The 18,537-nt window shown below is 45.8% G+C and overlaps 4 protein-coding genes across 6 annotated transcripts; 1 reads left to right on the plus strand and 3 right to left on the minus strand.

Moving 5' to 3' along the window:
- Nucleotides 1-1,848: 1,848 nt before the first annotated feature.
- Nucleotides 1,849-2,339, minus strand: LOC108803204 (histone H4-like). The gene is made up of 2 exons (XM_018575041.1): nucleotides 2,298-2,339; nucleotides 1,849-2,164 (listed from the first exon to the last, which is right to left on the minus strand). The coding sequence occupies exons 1-2, from the start codon at nucleotides 2,337-2,339 to the stop codon at nucleotides 1,916-1,918; spliced, it is 291 nt and encodes a 96-aa protein (XP_018430543.1). The 3' UTR covers nucleotides 1,849-1,915.
- A 711-nt stretch (nucleotides 2,340-3,050) lies between these two features.
- LOC108803208 (histone H2B-like) lies at nucleotides 3,051-18,496 on the minus strand. Of its 3 annotated transcripts, none has more exons than XM_018575046.1 (3): nucleotides 18,105-18,496; nucleotides 10,069-10,074; nucleotides 3,051-3,061 (listed from the first exon to the last, which is right to left on the minus strand). In XM_018575046.1, the coding sequence occupies exon 1, from the start codon at nucleotides 18,483-18,485 to the stop codon at nucleotides 18,105-18,107; it is 381 nt and encodes a 126-aa protein (XP_018430548.1). In that variant the 5' UTR covers nucleotides 18,486-18,496; the 3' UTR covers nucleotides 3,051-3,061; nucleotides 10,069-10,074. The 3 variants fall into 3 exon arrangements, with proteins under 3 accessions (XP_018430548.1, XP_018430549.1, XP_018430550.1); XM_018575047.1 differs by lacking the exon at nucleotides 10,069-10,074 and adding an exon at nucleotides 15,400-15,406 and having other exon boundaries at nucleotides 18,104-18,496; XM_018575048.1 differs by lacking the exon at nucleotides 3,051-3,061 and adding an exon at nucleotides 5,323-5,333.
- On the minus strand, nucleotides 3,279-15,886 carry LOC108803206 (histone H2A type 1-like). Its single transcript, XM_018575043.1, has 3 exons — nucleotides 15,883-15,886; nucleotides 9,677-9,679; nucleotides 3,279-3,680 (listed from the first exon to the last, which is right to left on the minus strand). The coding sequence occupies exon 3, from the start codon at nucleotides 3,678-3,680 to the stop codon at nucleotides 3,288-3,290; it is 393 nt and encodes a 130-aa protein (XP_018430545.1). The 5' UTR covers nucleotides 9,677-9,679; nucleotides 15,883-15,886; the 3' UTR covers nucleotides 3,279-3,287.
- On the plus strand, nucleotides 3,997-4,410 carry LOC108803209 (histone H2B-like). The gene has a single exon (XM_018575049.1). It carries the CDS (start codon nucleotides 3,997-3,999, stop codon nucleotides 4,375-4,377), a length of 381 nt encoding a protein of 126 aa, XP_018430551.1. The 3' UTR covers nucleotides 4,378-4,410.
- Nucleotides 18,497-18,537: the final 41 nt, after the last annotated feature.

Below are 18,537 nucleotides of genomic sequence, written 5' to 3' on the forward strand. Positions count from 1 at the left end.
TAGGTCTTACTTTCGGGTAGGTCTTATTTTCGGGGAAACAGCACCCCAGCTCTCTGATTGGACAGTGAAGCCCTATCCTTTTCATGATGGAATGAGTTAACTTTTTCCAAAATACCCGCCTAAGATCTGTCCGTTGCGCCTTTTTGTCCCCTCCACATCAAACAATGCTCTGGCTTGCCCTACTACATACATGAGAAGATATCAGTATGATTAATAGATGAAAAGATTCGTTCATCAGTTTTGTAGATTTAAGTTTGCGGTTCATTGTAACATTTTATCAAACATCCGGCTAAATGATCCACTTCCGGCGCGGTTACCCTTCCAATGAACTCCTCACACTGGGAGGATTGTTCCCGGATTATAATGTTTAGAAAAGTTCCGTTACAGCGGTGGCACAAATTGTGGACACTTTCCGGAATGTTTTGCAGCTTTGCAGGCTTATAGGAAATGCTATTTTGCACCAAATGCAAATGTGTATATGTCAATATAAAGAATATGTCATGCTGAATTCAATACAGAAAACAGAATGCAAATATGTTCAGTACAACGCAAGTTATGCTTCCTTTAGTCTAACAAAGAAACACAAGTGTGAGTCATTAAATAGGCGGATGTTAGGAGCAAACACTACTGGCCAATCACAGTCCTTGCTCCGGGGACCAATCAAATGGCAGTAATTGCAATGCATCTAATGAGAAGCTGAGGAAAGTCAGTGTTGCGGTGTGTTCTGGTATTTGGAGTGATGAAAGTGAGATTTCCTCATCTATTAGTGAGGACTGAAAATAGGAAAAACGTAGAGTAGGAGAAGAGCTACATCCTGATTCCTGACTACATGGAGGCCAATATAATGCAACCCACAAGCATTATAATTTGGGCATGTATGGCAACAAATGGTGTTGGCCGCCTTCATGTAATGAACGCCCGAAAATACATGAACTCCATCCTGGAACCAAAACCTTCCACCAGGGATCTCTTTTCCAGCAATGCACCGTTTCTAGTTCAGAAGGATATAGCAAACATGCAATCAGCACCGTTCGCATCAAAGTACATCCCATTGTTGACCTGCCCAGGAAGCAGCCCGGACCTGAGCCCGATAGAGAATGTGTGGCACCGTTTGGAAAGCCTTGTACGAGTGAGGCGTCCAAAAGGCAATTAATTGAGACTAGAACTGCTCCCTGTGCAGTATATTCACCATGATTGCAGTGTGCCTGCATAACTTTTTTTTTCTGCATTTTTTTTTTTTTTAATTCAGCATTAAATGTTAATTACATTGATCTATAAACATTTGCATGTTGTGTAAAATAAAATGTCCTATAAGCCTGCAAAACATTCAAATGTCATAAAAAGTGTACAGTTTTCCCACATTGTGTTATTGTCATACTAGTCTAGAGCCTATAGGATTGCACTGTTGTGGTTTTGTGTTATCCATATGGGAATGAAAACCAAACTATCGGCATCTTTTGAAATCATTCTAGTTTCTAATGAGACCTGTGATTACGATTTTGATACTATTGACTCATGAAATATGGAGATTGAATCCTAGATAAGAACACACCGGCAGCATTAGACAAATGTTTACTCTGCACATTCCACAGACCCGATTATGAACCGCTCCGGCAGTTTGTTTTGTAAAGTTCTATCCTCCACCTGCAGATTATAGTTATTAGGTGATTTAGCTGCTCCAATTTACAGATAAATAACAGCCATCAGAAATAATTATACAATCTAAACATGTATCATTGTTTCATTCCTTGGAAGATATTTCACTTTATCTTCACAGTGTAAAGTTTACACTTGTTTGTTGGAGTGATTACTAATATCATGATTGTTAGTAACCGTGTTACAGCACTTTCTATGAGAAGGTGGGTGGCCCTGAAAAGGGCCTTTGGGTATATGAAACGGGCTGATGAGTTATAGCTTAACCCCCGAATCCGTAGAGAGTGCGTCCCTGGCGTTTGAGAGCATAGACGACATCCATGGCGGTGACGGTCTTCCTCTTGGCGTGCTCGGTGGTGTAGGTGACGGCATCGCGGATGACATTCTCCAGGAAAACCTTCAGCACTCCGCGGGTCTCCTCATAGATGAGTCCGGAGATGCGCTTGACACCCCCTCTGCGGGCCAAGCGTCGGATGGCGGGTACCATGACAGTCCCTTCCTGACATTTCTCCTAAAATTTTCGTTTCAAAAACTGGGACATCATATTTTTAAAAGTCAGAATATAAATGGAATTTCTCCTTTCCAGATAGAATCGGCAGTTTAATCCTCTTTGTCTTCACACTCTATTACCGGGCTGATTCTACATCTGTAACGTCAATAGAGTTCAGGTTCAGTGATTCCTCCATCAGACAATAACATGGCTATTTTATATAAATTATGCTCTGCGGTGAGGCGACACGTGATCTGCACAGCATTCAATACAATTCAGCAATGAAAGGGTTGGAGATCTGCGATTTGGAGATATCTATAAGAGATAATCAGCGAGCTAATCTCTCCTGTTCTTCCACCGGAAGACTCATTTTATACAATTACCAAAATCAATTGCAAGTCATTCTATACATATTCTCATTCACATCTTGTATTGGTAGCTCTGTGTGGAGATGTGGGTGGCTCTGAAAAGAGCCTTTGGGTTTTGTAATGGAAGTTTATGCTGATGGATGTTTACATGAACCTCTCAGCACTGAATATGATGAGAACATATGGAAGTGTTTTCACATTTAATCAATTAAAATCCATTGTCAGTCATTTCTGATATATTAAACTGCATGAAATGAATGGGTTAATGGTACGCTTCAGATATGAGGACTCGTGTGATGAGATCCTCGGATTTGGCGGTATATCGCGGCTGATGATTTCTCTATAACGTTCAATAGAATTCCGGCGGGACATTTAAAAGTATCAATTTGAAAGCTGAGCCAATCAGAATTGTGAGCGTTTCTTACAGGAAAAAACCCCCCACAAATCTTCAATATAGTTTCATATAGATCGTTTCCTGATTTTAGCTTTTACCTTTCAATTCCATCTTATGTATTCAGAGAACATGATAGATTAATATGGGTGTGTGTGTGTGCGTTGTAGATCCTATCCATCTACAAGGATTATATTTGATAGAAACGTAATTGAACTTCACTTATATTTGCCAAAACTGGCATTTGTGTACCTTTTATAATGTGTTGTATCCCTTGTAATCAGAAAGAATGTATCGAAGTATATAAAGCTCTTTGTATGGCGATGTGGGTGGCTCTGAGAAGAGCCTTTGTGTTGTGTGATGGGAGAGGAGGTCAGCTGGGTGTTTACTTGGCCTTGGAGGCTTTGTGACTTTCGGTCTTCTTGGGCAGCAGCACGGCCTGGATGTTGGGCAGGACTCCTCCCTGGGCGATGGTGACCCCACCGAGCAGCTTGTTGAGCTCCTCGTCGTTGCGGACAGCCAGCTGGAGGTGCCGGGGGATGATGCGGGTCTTCTTGTTGTCCCGGGCGGCGTTACCGGCCAGCTCGAGGATCTCAGCGGTCAGATACTCCAGAACGGCGGGTAGGTAGACGGGGGCTCCGGCACCGACCCGCTGGGCGTAGTTTCCTTTCCTGAGCAGACGGTGAACACGACCGACTGGGAACTGCAGACCAGCCCGGGATGATCGGGTCTTTGCCTTAGCACGAGTCTTCCCGCCTTGTTTGCCGCGTCCAGACATCTTTCAAATGCAGAGCGTTTTCTATCAAACGAGTTAGAAATTCAGAGGCGTTCTCTTTTATTTATACCCTGTAGACTGTGACGTCAAGTCCTGTGACTGGTCAGTATGTAAGCCAGCCAATAGCGTTCAGGTTTGTCTCTAACCCAATCGGTATGGGGCACTAAACCGTTACCTCATTTTCATCACATGACTGAATCCTCCAATAGAACAGTAAAGAAGGATCAGGTCTCATTAGCATAGCCCGGCTATATAAGCAGCACATGAGGGAGGAGCCAGCCCTCATTTCTTGCAGCGAACGGAAATATAATTTGAGATCATGCCTGAACCATCCAAGTCTGCACCGGCGGCCAAGAAGGGCTCTAAGAAAGCCGTAGCCAAGACTCAGAAGAAGGACGGCAAGAAGCGGAGGAAGACCAGGAAGGAGAGTTATGCCATCTACGTGTACAAGGTGCTCAAGCAGGTGCACCCCGACACCGGCATCTCCTCCAAGGCCATGGGCATCATGAACTCCTTCGTCAATGACATCTTCGAGCGCATCGCCACCGAGTCTTGCCGCCTGGCTCATTACAACAAGCGCTCCACCATCACCTCCCGGGAGATCCAGACCGCCATCCGACTCCTCCTGCCCGGAGAGCTGGCCAAGCACGCCGTCTCCGAGGGCACCAAGGCCGTCACCAAGTACACCAGCGCCAAGTAAATATCAACATGGCACTACCCAAAAACAAGACCCAAATGCTCTTTTAAGAGCTACCCACTATTTCACTATCTGAGCTGTGATCTGATGGTAACACGATTGGTTTTCCCATTTTCAAAGCTGTTTGATTAGTTACACTTTGACACAATCTACACTGTACATCGCTATACAATACACGGATGTCTTCAGAAGAGGAATTCTGAAAGGAAACTATCCGATGACATTGTAGATCTTCCCGGATCCCCGTACAGAGTCGACGTTTCATGTGACCACCAGGTGGCAGTGTTGTTCCTCCGTAGAGGAGACATTGTAGCGGTTACTCGGTCACATTCAGATCTAAGTAGCTAATAAACTTACTGGGTGCTGATCCAAATGTTCAACCTGGAAGTAAATGTTACACTGAACGGGTGGATGGGGAAACAAGAACTGGATTAGGGAGGTCACTGTTTTCACCTGGACAAACTAACATTCACCTAATCGAATCCATTTTAGTACAAAGTTACTCTGCTGCTGCATTTCAATTTAAAATAAAAGCAATAATAATGATATAAATGTATAAACTCATTTTGCTTTTCTTCTGAATAATTTTTCCACCGCACAAAAAGATTGTTGACGAGATTGATTCGGTAATGGTACCAGGAATTTTGATTTCAACTCAGAGGTGAATTCCAAACCCATCTGGGCTCGGATTTTGTGGGTAAATGTGTTTGATTTTTAGGCCTTTAAAATAAAATCTGACTGGCCCGCAGGATCCGAGGGGAGAGGGCATAAGAAGAGACCCCGCCATTCTCCATTACACAACACAAAGGCTCTTTTCAGAGTCCCCACATTCTCCCTATAAAGAGCTTTAACACCCGATATAAGTACAGAGTATGACGTGTTTATATGTTACGAATCGAAGCTTATATTACAGCTAAGATATAAGTTTAGAATGTTTCGGTTCCTCGTGTCCGGTGTTAGTCTTTGGCTGGTTATTATTTTCTCTGAATAATGTAGAATTCCGCGGTGACATTGTACATGATGATTCCTCTGACGATATACAATGTTTCCCTCCATAGAGGTGATCAGAGCTGTACAATGACATCATGTTACACTGATTACTTGTCTTTCTATTGGAGACATTAGTTATGTGTTTTGTACACATTTGTAGCTTTGTTTCCAGTGTCTTTGCTCAGAGATTGAGGAGGTCCGATCATATCCCAGTCTAGGAGCTCAGTGATGTCCTGTACGTTCTCCCCCGGTGATAATAATGGGCTACAGATGGAGAGATGAGGACTACCAGATATTATTATATAGAAAACGAGAAACAAATGTATTCTTAGGAAGGATCTGATCGTCCTGCACACTCCCATTTTTGATTGCAAAATATACTTTATTAATGTAATAAAATATACAAAAACAAGCTATACAATCGGGGTACACTCTACTCATACAGCAACGCAGAGCATAAACATCACATAGCAATACAGCTCAATCACACAATAAATTACATTTGCACTGCGGAGAGATGCCTGACGTGTAGCGCAAGACAAGATTCCTGAGCCCTCCACGTCATTCATGACACCGCATTACACCGTACTGAGTCTGTGGTCCGTAGGATCCACATCAATTACCTTCAACTAAATACACTTTAGTAAACCTTGTGGCGCAATGTCTGACGTGCGGAACTCAAGGTTCCTCACATCCTACATGGCACGGCGACAACACATCAAGCATAAAACATTAACCGACAACAAAGCATCAGGTGTGATGGGGGAGAGGGAAGAGGGGTAAGGGAGGGGGAAAGAGTTCACAGGCCCAAAGCTTTATTGAAGGACAAGAGACACGAAAAGGTGATAGTCTCTGAGCAGACTGATAATCAGTCTGCGGCAGTCCTCAGTGGACATCCTCCCCCTCCGGAGGGTGAGGCGCTTCCTTGCGCACCAAATAGCATCCTTGAAGCAACAAATCACCCGCCAGGCGCCTCCGATTTCGTCTTCTGTAAAAGCGCCACAAAACAGTCCATACATCACACCAAAGTGAGTTATCGCTGTCAGCTGCACAAAGTCTTTGAGTTCGTGTTCCAGAGCCCTCAACAGGGCCTGTGCAACAGGGCAATGCCAGAAGAGATGCAAAGCGTGATCTTACGGCTGGCTCCAGCCACTTTCAGAGAGACCAGCCTCCCTAGTATTATTATTTTTTTCTATTCTGACATCACTCTGTGTCAGAATAAAGAAAAGAAAAAGACACAGAAGTGTTTCTCTCCTTGGCGGCCAGGAGCAGGAGACTCCCAGAGCACCCGGAGAGTTTCTTTTTTCTTTCTTTTTTGACGGCAGCAGAGCCGCCAGACAATAGGCAACTATTGGGCGGAGCTAGCTGTCACTGCTAGCTCCACACAATCGTTTTCTATTTAGTTTTTTTTACCTTTTTTCACTCTTTTTCTGTTCTGCTCGGTCCCTCTGAGGGACCGAGCAGAACAGCCGAGCCCAATGCCGCTCAGCGGCAGTGTCAGAATAAAGAAAAGAAAAAGACACAGAAGTGTTTCTCTCCTTGGCGGCCAGGAGCAGGAGACTCCCAGAGCACCCGGAGAGTTTCTTTTTTCTTTCTTTTTTGACGGCAGCAGAGCCGCCAGACAATAGGCAACTATTGGGCGGAGCTAGCTGTCACTGCTAGCTCCACACAATCGTTTTCTATTTAGTTTTTTTTACCTTTTTTCACTCTTTTTCTGTTCTGCTCGGTCCCTCTGAGGGACCGAGCAGAACAGCCGAGCCGAATGCCGCTCAGCGGCCTTCGGCTATTCACTCACTGCTGTTCGGCATCTTTAAGAATAGCCTGAACAGCAGTGAGAAGCCTGCCGGAGGTTCGGATCAGCCGATCCAGATGTTGGATCATCCAGATGTTGGATCGGCTGAGTCGAACTCCTTCTGCACTTCGGGTCGGCTGTACATGCTGAGCATGATTGGCCGACCCAAAGCCACAGAAGCAAGCCGATGTACGGCTGAAATCAGCCTAAAGTGAATAGCCGAACAGTGTTTGGCTCACTTCACTTCAGATCTGTCATTCACTCGGCTGAATAGACCCCATAGATCATGTTGCGCTAGGAATAGAAAACAGTGTATGATAGATTGCCAGCTGCAGCAATGTGTGGTGAAAAACCGGGGAAATGAGTAGCTATGTTGCGCTAAGCCTTGATATACAAATTATGTGACATAAATCCACCTCTAATGGGTGCCTTGTGAAATTAATTTAAATAAATAGCGGTTATAAAATAAATACGTAAAAAACAGATGAATAGATATATAAAATATTGTGTATGTGATAATAAGTTCACTTGTTTAAAGCTGGAATAGAAAGGGTCAATCCTGGGTAAAATAAATGTGATGACTATGGTAGTTATGTCCGAACAATCCCCTATTACACCTCGCCGGTGAATAGCAAAGTGTGGGGGATACAGTTACTTATCTTTCCTCCCGGACATCACATAAGGATAAATGTTGATGTTGGGTTAGTTCCAAAAGTGTATCTGAAGCAATCTCTTATGGTTTTAGTTCATTGTCCATTTCCACAGTCTGTTTCCAGATAGTCAGGTCGGACGCAACTCTCTACTTCCCCTCTGGTTAAACAAGTGAACTTATTATCTACCGCTGTATATAAGGTCTTATCACGATTACTGACACTTTATTTAAGATTATACCCATTATACGTGTGAATGTTAGATTTCATGCACTTTTTCAATGAATTATTTAATTAATCACACATATATAATGTATTTATTTACCTAGGATTGACCTATTTATTTATTTACCTAGGATTGACCTAACTTTGTCCAGTTTTTTTTTTTTATTCAGTGCATTCAGTATTTACAACCATGCACAAGGTTGAATCACGATCACAGGGCATTTTTATGAGTTACTATCTATATATTTTGGTCTGATTTTCCATTTGTCTTCCCATCTAATAAGAATTATTTTCACTGATCACATACACAATATTTTATATATCTATTCATCTGTTTTTCACGTATTTATTTTATAACCACTATTTATTTAAATTAATTTCACAAGGCACCCATTAGAGGTGAATTTGTGTCACATAATTTGTATATCAAGGCTTAGCGCAACATAGCGCTAAGACCGATCTGAAGTGAAGTGAGCCGAACAATGTTCGGCTAGTTACTTCAGGCTGATACGGCTGATTTCAGCCGTACATCGGCTTGCTTCTGTGGCTTTGGGTCGGCCAAAGCAGTGACAGCCCAATAGTTGCCTATTGTCCGGCGGCTCTGCTGCCGTAAAAAAAAAAAAGGAAAAAAAAAAACTCCCGGGCGCTCTGGGAGTCTCCTGCTCCCGGCCGCCAAGGAGAGAAACACTGCTGTGTCTTTTTTTTTTTATTGTAGTCAATAAAATGTTCTACAAACATTTTATTGACTACAATTTACCATCGTCATGCTCAGGGTCCAACTTGGCGCAGCTACAGCGTATGCTATCCTCTTCATGCCAGAAGATGCCTCTCTCCACCATCCATCACCTATTATACTTGGGAGCATCCTCCTTTTCTCCTACTATTCCCGCATATGTACAAAAATGGGCGGACATATTACAACTGCCCCTGGATTCTACGCATACTGTTATCTTGACAGGCTGGTTGCACCTAAGACGTGCAATTGTTAGTGAAGCCTGGAGGGAGATTCAATTTAAAATCATTCACTGGGCCTACTATGGTTTTAATATCACCGCGAGTCACAGACCCCCGGAATGTCTGACATCCTGCCCAAAATGTCACTTTCCTTTACCCGACTTGTCACACCGTATATGGTCGTGCCCTAAAATACAGTCCTTGTGGGGGCAGGTAGTCCGCTATATGAATGCTCATTCTGGTAAGGACAGAACAACATCTCCTGACATATGTCTTTTCCATTGCGTTACCCCAGGACACCCCACAACTCCCCAATCATTAACTCGATGGGAACACTTCTGCATCATAAGTGCGAAAAAATCTATACTGACTGACTGGCTATCCCCCTCTACACCCTCACTCTCCAAGGTTAAACCGATGCTCCACCGACTCATGCTCATTGATAAATTAGACACTAAGTTTAACATGCAACGAACAAATAGGTTTTTAGAAACGTGGTCTGCATACCTGATTGCTGAATTACGTGATACTATGATTATCTTCCAATATTCCAAATGGTTCCTTACAGCTAAACTCAACAACACACTAGGCAAACTCAATGTCTTGTGACGTCGCCCGCATTCACATTCACATACACATTCACTTTTCGAAATTACTCCCACTTACTCAGTCATATATCCTCCATTTGAACGATCTCCCCAAATCTCTATCCCAACTACTCTCTCTCCGCATGAAATTAAAGGTTACTCCGCCTTCCAACACCAAATGTCGACCTTGTTGCCCTCATTGATGTTACGCTTATGACATTGGTGTGTTGCTTAAAAGTTACTTGACAGTCGTCATATATAGGCCTCTATAGCACACATGGCTATGTGTGCTTTCTATAGCTAGAGAGTGTTATGACTTACATCTCTATTAGTATTGTTTTTTTACAACTGTTTTGTACATTGTACTTTGACACTGTATACACATTGAACTGTACTTTTTTCTAAAATAAAAAAAAAGACGGGCCTGACTCACCTCATAGTTCTCCTTTAACTGAGCGACGCCGAGAGAGCGGGGGGCGTGGAGCGCTGAGAGCAGGGGGCGTGGCCCGCCGACGGCCGCTGCTCGTTCCTATCACAGTTCTGTGCTAGAACTCCTGTGTTGGAAGTGACAGGGTCAATAAAGAGTACCTGTCACCTCGAAATGCTATCACACAGGTGATTGTTATCCCCTGTGTAAAACCTTCCAGGACAGCATTAGGGAGGTAGGCTCCTCCCACCGGAAACAGGAAACACATCACACACACCTAGAATAAAAAGAGTCCCAGCATAGCACACTTCAGTTAAAACATAAGAACCGAAGGATACCAAATCACTACAACATTAAAGCTGTACATATACAGAATTATACATATGTATAAAAATATACGTCAACTCCGAAAGTACGGCATCTCACAGCAAGCCACACCAGTAACCGGGTGGGAATCCCTGCTGTCCTGGAAGGTTCCTAGAAACAGAGTTACCAGGTACGTAACTCCAATTTTCTCTAGTCACCTTCCAGGACAGCATTAGAGAGGATAAACGAGCACCATACTCACAATTTAGGGCGGGACCACGGCTTGCAGCACTTTCCTTCCGAAAGCCTGATCTTGGCTTGACGTCAGATCCACTCTATAGTATTTGACGAATGTAGCAAAACTGGACCAGGTTGCTGCTCTGCAAATTTGATCTGGGGTAGCCCCAGCTCTTTCTGCCCAGGAGGCGGCCAAGGCCCTCATGGAGTGTGCCGTCACCCGCTGTGGCGTTTCCAGGTTTTGTAGAACATATGCTTGGTGTATAGTCATTTTAATCCACTTCCCTATGGAGCTCTTGGATGCTCTTAGGCCCGACTTAGGGCCAGAAAACAGCACAAACAAATTATTGGACTTCCGAGTCTCTTTAGTCTTGTCCAGGTATTCCAGGACGCAGCGACGCACGTCGATGCCCTGCAGCGCAGCCTCCTTTTCATTTGCTGGATTAGCACAAAATGAAGGAATCACTACTTCTTGGGTCCTATGAAATACCGAGACCACTTTAGGGAGAAAAGCCGGGTCCGGTTTTAGAATAATCTTGTCTGGTAGAATTCTGCAGTATGCGTCCAGTATTGACAACGCATGTATCTCACTGACCCTTCTGGCTGAGACCATGGCAACTAGGAGCACCGTCTTTAAGGTTAAGATTTTCAGTGAACATTCCCCTATTGGCTCGAAAGGGGTTTGTAGGAACCCACGCAGGACCACCGACAGGTCCCAAGTGGGGAAATGATTTGTACCTGGCGGCTTTGCCCTGGCTACCGCTTTAAGGAATCTCTTGATCAGTGGTTCTTCTGCCAGCCTGTGTTCTAAAAACGTAGACAGTGCTGCAATCTGCACTTTAAGGGTACTACATGACAAGTTATTTTCCACGCCATCCTGTAGAAATTCCAGCACTGAAACTACTTTAGTGAGTTTCCCGTGATCCCCGTCTGCCCTCCATGCAGAATACACTTTCCACACCTTGCTGTATATTGCCATGGTTGAAGGCTTCCGACTTGAGATGACGGTGGAAACCACCCTGTCTGACAGACCTTTCCCTAACAGCAGGGCCCTCTCAGAAACCAGGCTGTTAGGGTCAAATAGTCTAGCGTGGATGAAACGCCGACCCCTGCCGCAGTAGATCCTCCTTGATTGGGAGTCTCCAAGGTGGTTTGATGCTCAACTTCTGTAGCGGTCCAAACCACGACCTTTTTGGCCAGAACAGGGCGATCAGGATAAGCGAAGCCTTGTCCTCCATCACCTTCTTGATAACCGCTGGAATGAACCCTATTGGGGGAAAAGCGTAAAGCAGCTGGGGCCCCCAGGGGTGCAATAACGCATCCACCCCTAGAGTCCCCTCCTCCCAACCCAGCGAAAAGAACTGACCCATTTTCTTGTTGGTCTTTGAGGCGAAAAGGTCTACTTGCGGCATCCCCCATCTTTCTGTGATCGCATGGAAAGTCTGACCGTCCAGTTCCCAATCTGACTGGAGAAATTTTCTCCTGCTCAGCGCGTCTGCCAGGACATTTAGGCTGCCTTGCACGTGTACTGCCGATAAGGACAACAGATTCCCTTCTGCCCAGAGTAGAATGTCCCCGGTCAGTGACAGGAGGGTATGAGACCTTGTGCCCCCTGTTTGTTTATGTATGCCACTGCTGTAGCGTTGTCCGATGAGATCCTTACATGTTGGTTCACAATATGGGGAGTGAACCCCAGGAGTGCACACTCCATCGCTTTTAGTTCCCTCATATTTGATGATTTGGAACTCCAAGGACCCCTGGAGCATGTGCTGTTGGAGATGTGCCCCCCATACCCATGCACTCGCATGCGTCGTGATCTGCACGGGTTCGTGTTGTTTCCACAACCTTCTCCCTGACAAGTGCTTGGCCTCAAACCACCACAGCAGAGACAACTTCAACTTTCCGGGTAGTGCTGTTGGCTGGTCTAATGATTCCTGTTGACCATCCCATTCTGCCAGCAGGAAATTCTTTCAGATGTATCAAGAGCCTCATGATACATCTGAAAGACACATCTGCTGATGCGTAGATGACCCTTGTCTCCGGCAACAGCTTCTGTACTTTCTCGTCCGGAAGTAACATGTGCTCTGCCCCCGTGTGCACCCGGTAACCCAAAAATACCACCTTTTGTGACGGCAGCAATTGAGATTTCTCTGTGTTTATGAGCCAACCTAGGTTTTTCAGGTGGGCCATGGCCCCCCCGAGGTGCATCCTGAGCGACTCCTGGTCGCTGGCAAAAAATAGTAGGTCGTCCAGATACGGAATGACCCCTATTCCGTGCAGCCTGAGGGGAGCCAGTGCCTCCGCCAGGACCTTTGTAAACACCCTTGGTGCCGATGATAGGCCAAACGGCAGTGCCTTGTATTGAAAGTGTAACGTCTGTCCGGGCCCCTGTATTGCAAATCTTAGCAACCTCTGAGCTTCCTCCGCCATCGGTATATGAAGGTACGCATCCCTTAAGTCTACCGTGGCCAGAAACATACCTGGTAGTAATAATTCCCTGATAGTGTAAATTGACTTCATCCTGAACCTTTTGTAGCGCACGACTTTGTTCAGGGGCTTCAGGTTCAGTATAACCCTGAATCCCCCTGACGGTTTTTTCCTTAGGAATATGTGCGAGTAAAACCCCGTCTTTTCTTTCATTACTGGCACCGAACAAATTACTTCTTGATGTAGAAGTTTTTGTATTGCTGACGTCATATCCGTAGATTTGACTGGATCTCGAGATAGGCAGGTCACCAAAAATCTGGAGGGAGGGATTTGCAGTAGCTCTATTCTGCAACCTCTGCATATCAGATTCAGAACAAACATGCTGTCTGTAATCTGAAGCCACTGCGGGAGGAAATCCCTCAATCTTCCTCCCACAATGGCTGCCCTGTCATTGTGACTTGGGGAGCTGAGGAGGGGTAAAAAGAAAATTACTTTTCCCTTTCCCCTTCTTGTTGTCCCAATTCCGATTCTTGGATTGGCCCCCTCTCTTTATGTGGAAGACCTCTTTTACTCGGCTGATAACGCTGACTTTTAAAGCCTTTTTTCCCCTGTTGTTTTTTGGGGAGGGGAAATCCTTTTTTCCGATCAGCTGATCGGTCAAGCACTGTTTCCAGTTCCTGACCGAACAGGAGGTTACCGCCAAACGAAATTCCACAGAGCTTCGTCTTTGATGCCACATCTCCTGGCCAGGTCTTCAACCACAGGGCTCTCCTGCTCAAATTGATAAGGGCCGTGGTACGGGCAGAGATCCTCACCGCTTCCATAGAAGCATCCGCTATGTAGGCTACCGCCTTTTCTAGCACTGGCAGAGAATCCACAATGGTGGCCCTGTCTGTCCCCTCATTCAGCTGGTCTTTTAATTGCGTCAGCCAGACATCTAATGTTCTGGCCATACAAGTAACAGCCACCGCTGGCTTGAACCCGGCCCCCGCGGCTTCTCAAGCCCGTCTGAGCAGTGCTTCAGACTTTTTATCCATAGGATCTTTAAGCAGGCCCATATCTTCAAAGGACAGGTCCGTGTTCTTTGAAAATTTTGCCAGGGAAGCGTCCACCTTGGGACATTTTTCCCACACCTCCAAGTCTTCCCCTTTGAAGGGAAATCTTCTTTTTAGCTTGGAGGGAAAAAACACCTTCCGCTCTGGATCTTTCCACTCCGTGGTCACCACGTCCTTAATAGACTGGTGAACTGGGAACGTGCGGCCCTTTTTGGGCTGTAGCCCTTTATATAATCTGTCGTGTATAGACAGTTCCCCTTGCTCCTCGGAGATACCCAACGTATCCCATACTGACTTGAGGAGCTCGTTGGTCTCATGCGCAGGGAACAAATATCCCCCCTGAGATGGCCCTGTGTCTTCTCCTGACTCTAACCCTGCTTCCTCCTCGGAGTCAGCGGAAGAATCTGACACCGCCTGACGGGGAGTGTGCGTCCCTGAACATGAAGGGACTGCCCCTGCGTGGCTATCAGTCAGACCCTTCTCCGGAATAACTGTGCGGAATGACTGAAAGGAGGACATAATTTCTTCCCGCATGGAATCCAACAGATTTTTTAACATGGTGGAGGATTCATCCTTAACCAGTTCCCCAATGCAAGATTGGCATAGGGGTTTTTTGGATGTGAAGGAATACTTCTTATTGCATTGCGCACATCTCTTATTACTTGATCAATTTGCTGCAGTAGCCCTCTGCAAGACAAAAACGACCAAGCCATGTTAAAACCAACAGCCATCTGCCAACACTGTGTCCACCCCCTTTCTCGTGCCCCCCAACACTGAGAAAGAACCGGTAAAAGGAATGGAGAACTCCCCCTCTCTTACCTTAGAGCTGACGGCACCAGGATCCCCCAGATCAAATGTTGCCATCATGGTATTTGAGTCTCCAGCTGGGCCCCCTGGCCCCTCCGACTCCAGCTCCTGTGCCCCGCCACTGGTGCCCCCCCTTGCGTATGTAGGCACCGCAAGGGCCTTGCGACCCACTGCTTCAGCTATGTTGGCCATCTGTAGCGTGGCCAAGCGGTTGCTGCAGCTTTGAAACGCCGGGTCCTATGACCCTCGCACCTGGAAGTGACGTCAGACGCCCGCGCGGCGAGCGTCACTTCCGCCCTTGCAGCACGTCTCCTGAGAATTCTCTCCCCCTGTCTCCACGAGGGCCGCCGGACTGTATACTTCCACCAGCCGACCGACGCCGCACAGAGACCGGGGGATGCTGTAGACACCACAGCGCTGCAGGTAGGAGACACGCCATACACAGTCACCTGAAGCAGGGGGTTATGGACCAGGGGAACTCCTCTGAGTCTGCTACACCAAATGGCCAAGTTGTCCTGCATACTCTTATGCCGGGAAACCACAGGCAGACAAATACTTTTTTGGACAGTTGGGGCTGTCCCGGAAGCAGTGGCGGAACTACCGCCGGTGCAGACGGTGCGGACGCACCAGGGCCTCCGGCCTCTAGGGGGCCCAGCACAGTCCCAGTGCCGGATCGGTACCCAGCGGCCAGCGGGCCCCCCATCTCTGCGCCGAGAGTGTCAGATCATCCGTTCATCCGACACTCCCGGCGCAGAGATGGGGGGCCCGCCGGATACTGATGGTTGCCATGGCGATAGGACGCACCGATATATCGGCCGCCAAAAGATATAGGCCGGAAATGGGACTTTTGGCTAAATGCCAAAAGTCCAATTTTTCTGCAGATACAGCAACGCATCCGTGCTTTCTTTCCTCAGCGCTGGGCGCTGCTCTGTGTCCCAGCGGGGAGGAGAGAAAGTGACAGCCGGCCGAGCGCTGCGGGAGGAGCGCTGGGTGATGTTTCATGTTTCCGGTGGGAGGAGCCTATCTCTCTAATGCTGTCCTGGAAGGTGACTAGAGGTTATCCCCTGTGTAAAAGCAATGCAGTTAAGTTAAAAAAATAACTAATTAAAAATGTAACTAAATAAAAAGGTGATACAGTAAAAATAATAAAAAATAAAATATTTTGCAAAGTAAATAAAAATTGAAAAAATTAAAACAAGCCCCGCTCCCTCCATCTGCATGCGATTCAACTTTGTGGATTGGAAACAATGCAGCAACTTTAACTTCTAGATCTGAATGGACATGATTCTAAGATGGGGTGGATGCCAGGACTCTGAAAAGGAATCGGTGATGATATGGCATCACCACTAGGGTTGCCACCTGTCCATGATTCACCCGGACAGTTCGGGTTTTGAATGCTGTGTTCGGGTTTTATGGCAGCAGAAACCCAGACACAAGATGTCAGGCACATAGGAGAAACCAAAATTAAGATAGGGGCTACTGGCCCCCCACTGAAAATAGTCTCAACTGTGATATTTCCATATGAAAGGGTGGCACTATTTACATATGAAAAAGCCGCAACTCATTCTTCCAAGAAAATTTCCGTGTGTCGGTAGAGTGTTCGGGTTTCGATGGAAAAAAGGTGGCAATCACCACCGAATCCTTTTCAGAGTCCTGGCATCCACCCCATCTTAGAATCGTGTCCATTCAGATCTAGAAGTTAAAGTTGCTGCATTGTTTCCAATATAATATATGTTATAATATATGTAATCTTAGGGGGACGAATAGAATCCCCGCCCTACCTCAGAAGTCTCATTGAATAATGGTAGGGAGGCTAATCTTTCTTATTGGCTTAGCCTTAGAGGAACCATACTCATCACTGATTGGTTGAGTGAGATAGTTTAAATTACCCGCCGAAATTCAATCCACGTTCTAAGGATTGCAGGAACGTCAGACCAGCAATAGTCATAATGGGAGTGTGCAGGACGATCAGATCCTTCCTAAGAATACATTTGTTTCTCGTTTTCTATATAATAATATCTGGTAGTCCTCATCTCTCCATCTGTAGTCCCTACATAGTCCATTATTATCACCGGAGGAGAACGTACAGGACATCACTGAGCTCCGGGGATATGATCGGATCTCCTCAATCTCTGGGCAAATAAACTGGAAACAAAGCTACAAATGTGTACAAAGCAAACAGAACTAATGTCTCCAATAGAAAGACAAGTAATCAGTGAAACATGATGTCATTGTACAGCTCTGATCACCTCTATGGAGGGAAACATTGTATATCGTCAGAGGAATCATCATGTACAATGTCACCGCGGAATTCTACATTATTCAGAGAAAATAATAACCAGCCAAAGACTAACACCGGACACGAGGAACCGAAACATTCTAAACATATCTTAGCTGTAATATAAGCTTCGAATCGTAACATATAAACACGTAATACTCTGTACTTTTATCGGGTGTTAAACCTCTTTATAGGGAGAATGTGGGGACTCTGAAAAGAGCCTTTGTGTTGTGTAATGGAGAATGGCGGGGTCTCTTCTTATGCCCTCTCCCCTCGGATCCTGCGGGCCAATCAAACACATTTACCCACAAAATCCGAGCCCAGATGGGTTTGGAATTCACCTCTGAGTTGAAATCAAAATTCCTGGTACCATTACCGAATCAATCTCGTCAACAATCTTTTTGTGCGGTGGAAAAATTATTCAGAAGAAAAGCAAAATGAGTTTATACATTTATAACATTATTATTGCTTTTATTTTAAATTGAAATGCAGCAACAGAGTAACTTTGTACTAAAATGGATTCGATTAGGTAAATGTTAGTTTGTCCAGGTGAAAACAGTGACCTCCCTAATCCAGTTCTTGTTTCCCCCATCCACCCGTTCAGTGTAACATTTACTTCCAGGTTGAACATTTGGATCAGCACCCAGTAAGTTTATTAGCTACTTAGATCTGAATGTGACCGAGTAACCGCTCCAATGTCTCCTCTATGGAGGAACACTGCCACCTGGTGGCCACATGATACATCGCCTCTGTACGGGGATCCGGGAAGATCTACAATATCATCGGATAGTTTCCTTTCAGAATTCCTCTTCTGAAGACATCCGTGTATTGTATAGCGATGTACAGTGTAGATTGTGTAAAAACTGTAACTAATCAAACAGCTTTGAAAATGGGAAAACCAATCGTGTTACCATCAGATCACAGCTCAGATAGTGAATTAGTGGGTGGCTCTTAAAAGAGCCGTTGGGTCTTTAATGGCATGTTCTCATTCCTATTTACTTGGCGCTGGTGTACTTGGTGACGGCCTTGGTGCCCTCGGAGACGGCGTGCTTGGCCAGCTCTCCGGGCAGGAGGAGTCGGATGGCGGTCTGGATCTCCCGGGAGGTGATGGTGGAGCGCTTGTTGTAATGAGCCAGGCGGCAAGACTCGGTGGCGATGCGCTCGAAGATGTCATTGACGAAGGAGTTCATGATGCCCATGGCCTTGGAGGAGATGCCGGTGTCGGGGTGGACCTGCTTGAGCACCTTGTACACGTAGATGGCATAACTCTCCTTCCTGGTCTTCCTCCGCTTCTTGCCGTCCTTCTTCTGAGTCTTGGCTACGGCTTTCTTGGAGCCCTTCTTGGCCACCGGTGCAGACTTGGCTGGTTCAGGCATGATCTCAAATTATATTTCCGTTCGCTGCAGGAAAAAAGTGCTGGTGCCGCCC

The sequence above is a fragment of the Nanorana parkeri genome, unplaced genomic scaffold (assembly GCF_000935625.1).
Source record: "Nanorana parkeri isolate BGI_ZX_2015 unplaced genomic scaffold, ASM93562v1 scaffold3494, whole genome shotgun sequence".
NCBI lineage: Eukaryota > Metazoa > Chordata > Amphibia > Anura > Dicroglossidae > Nanorana > Nanorana parkeri.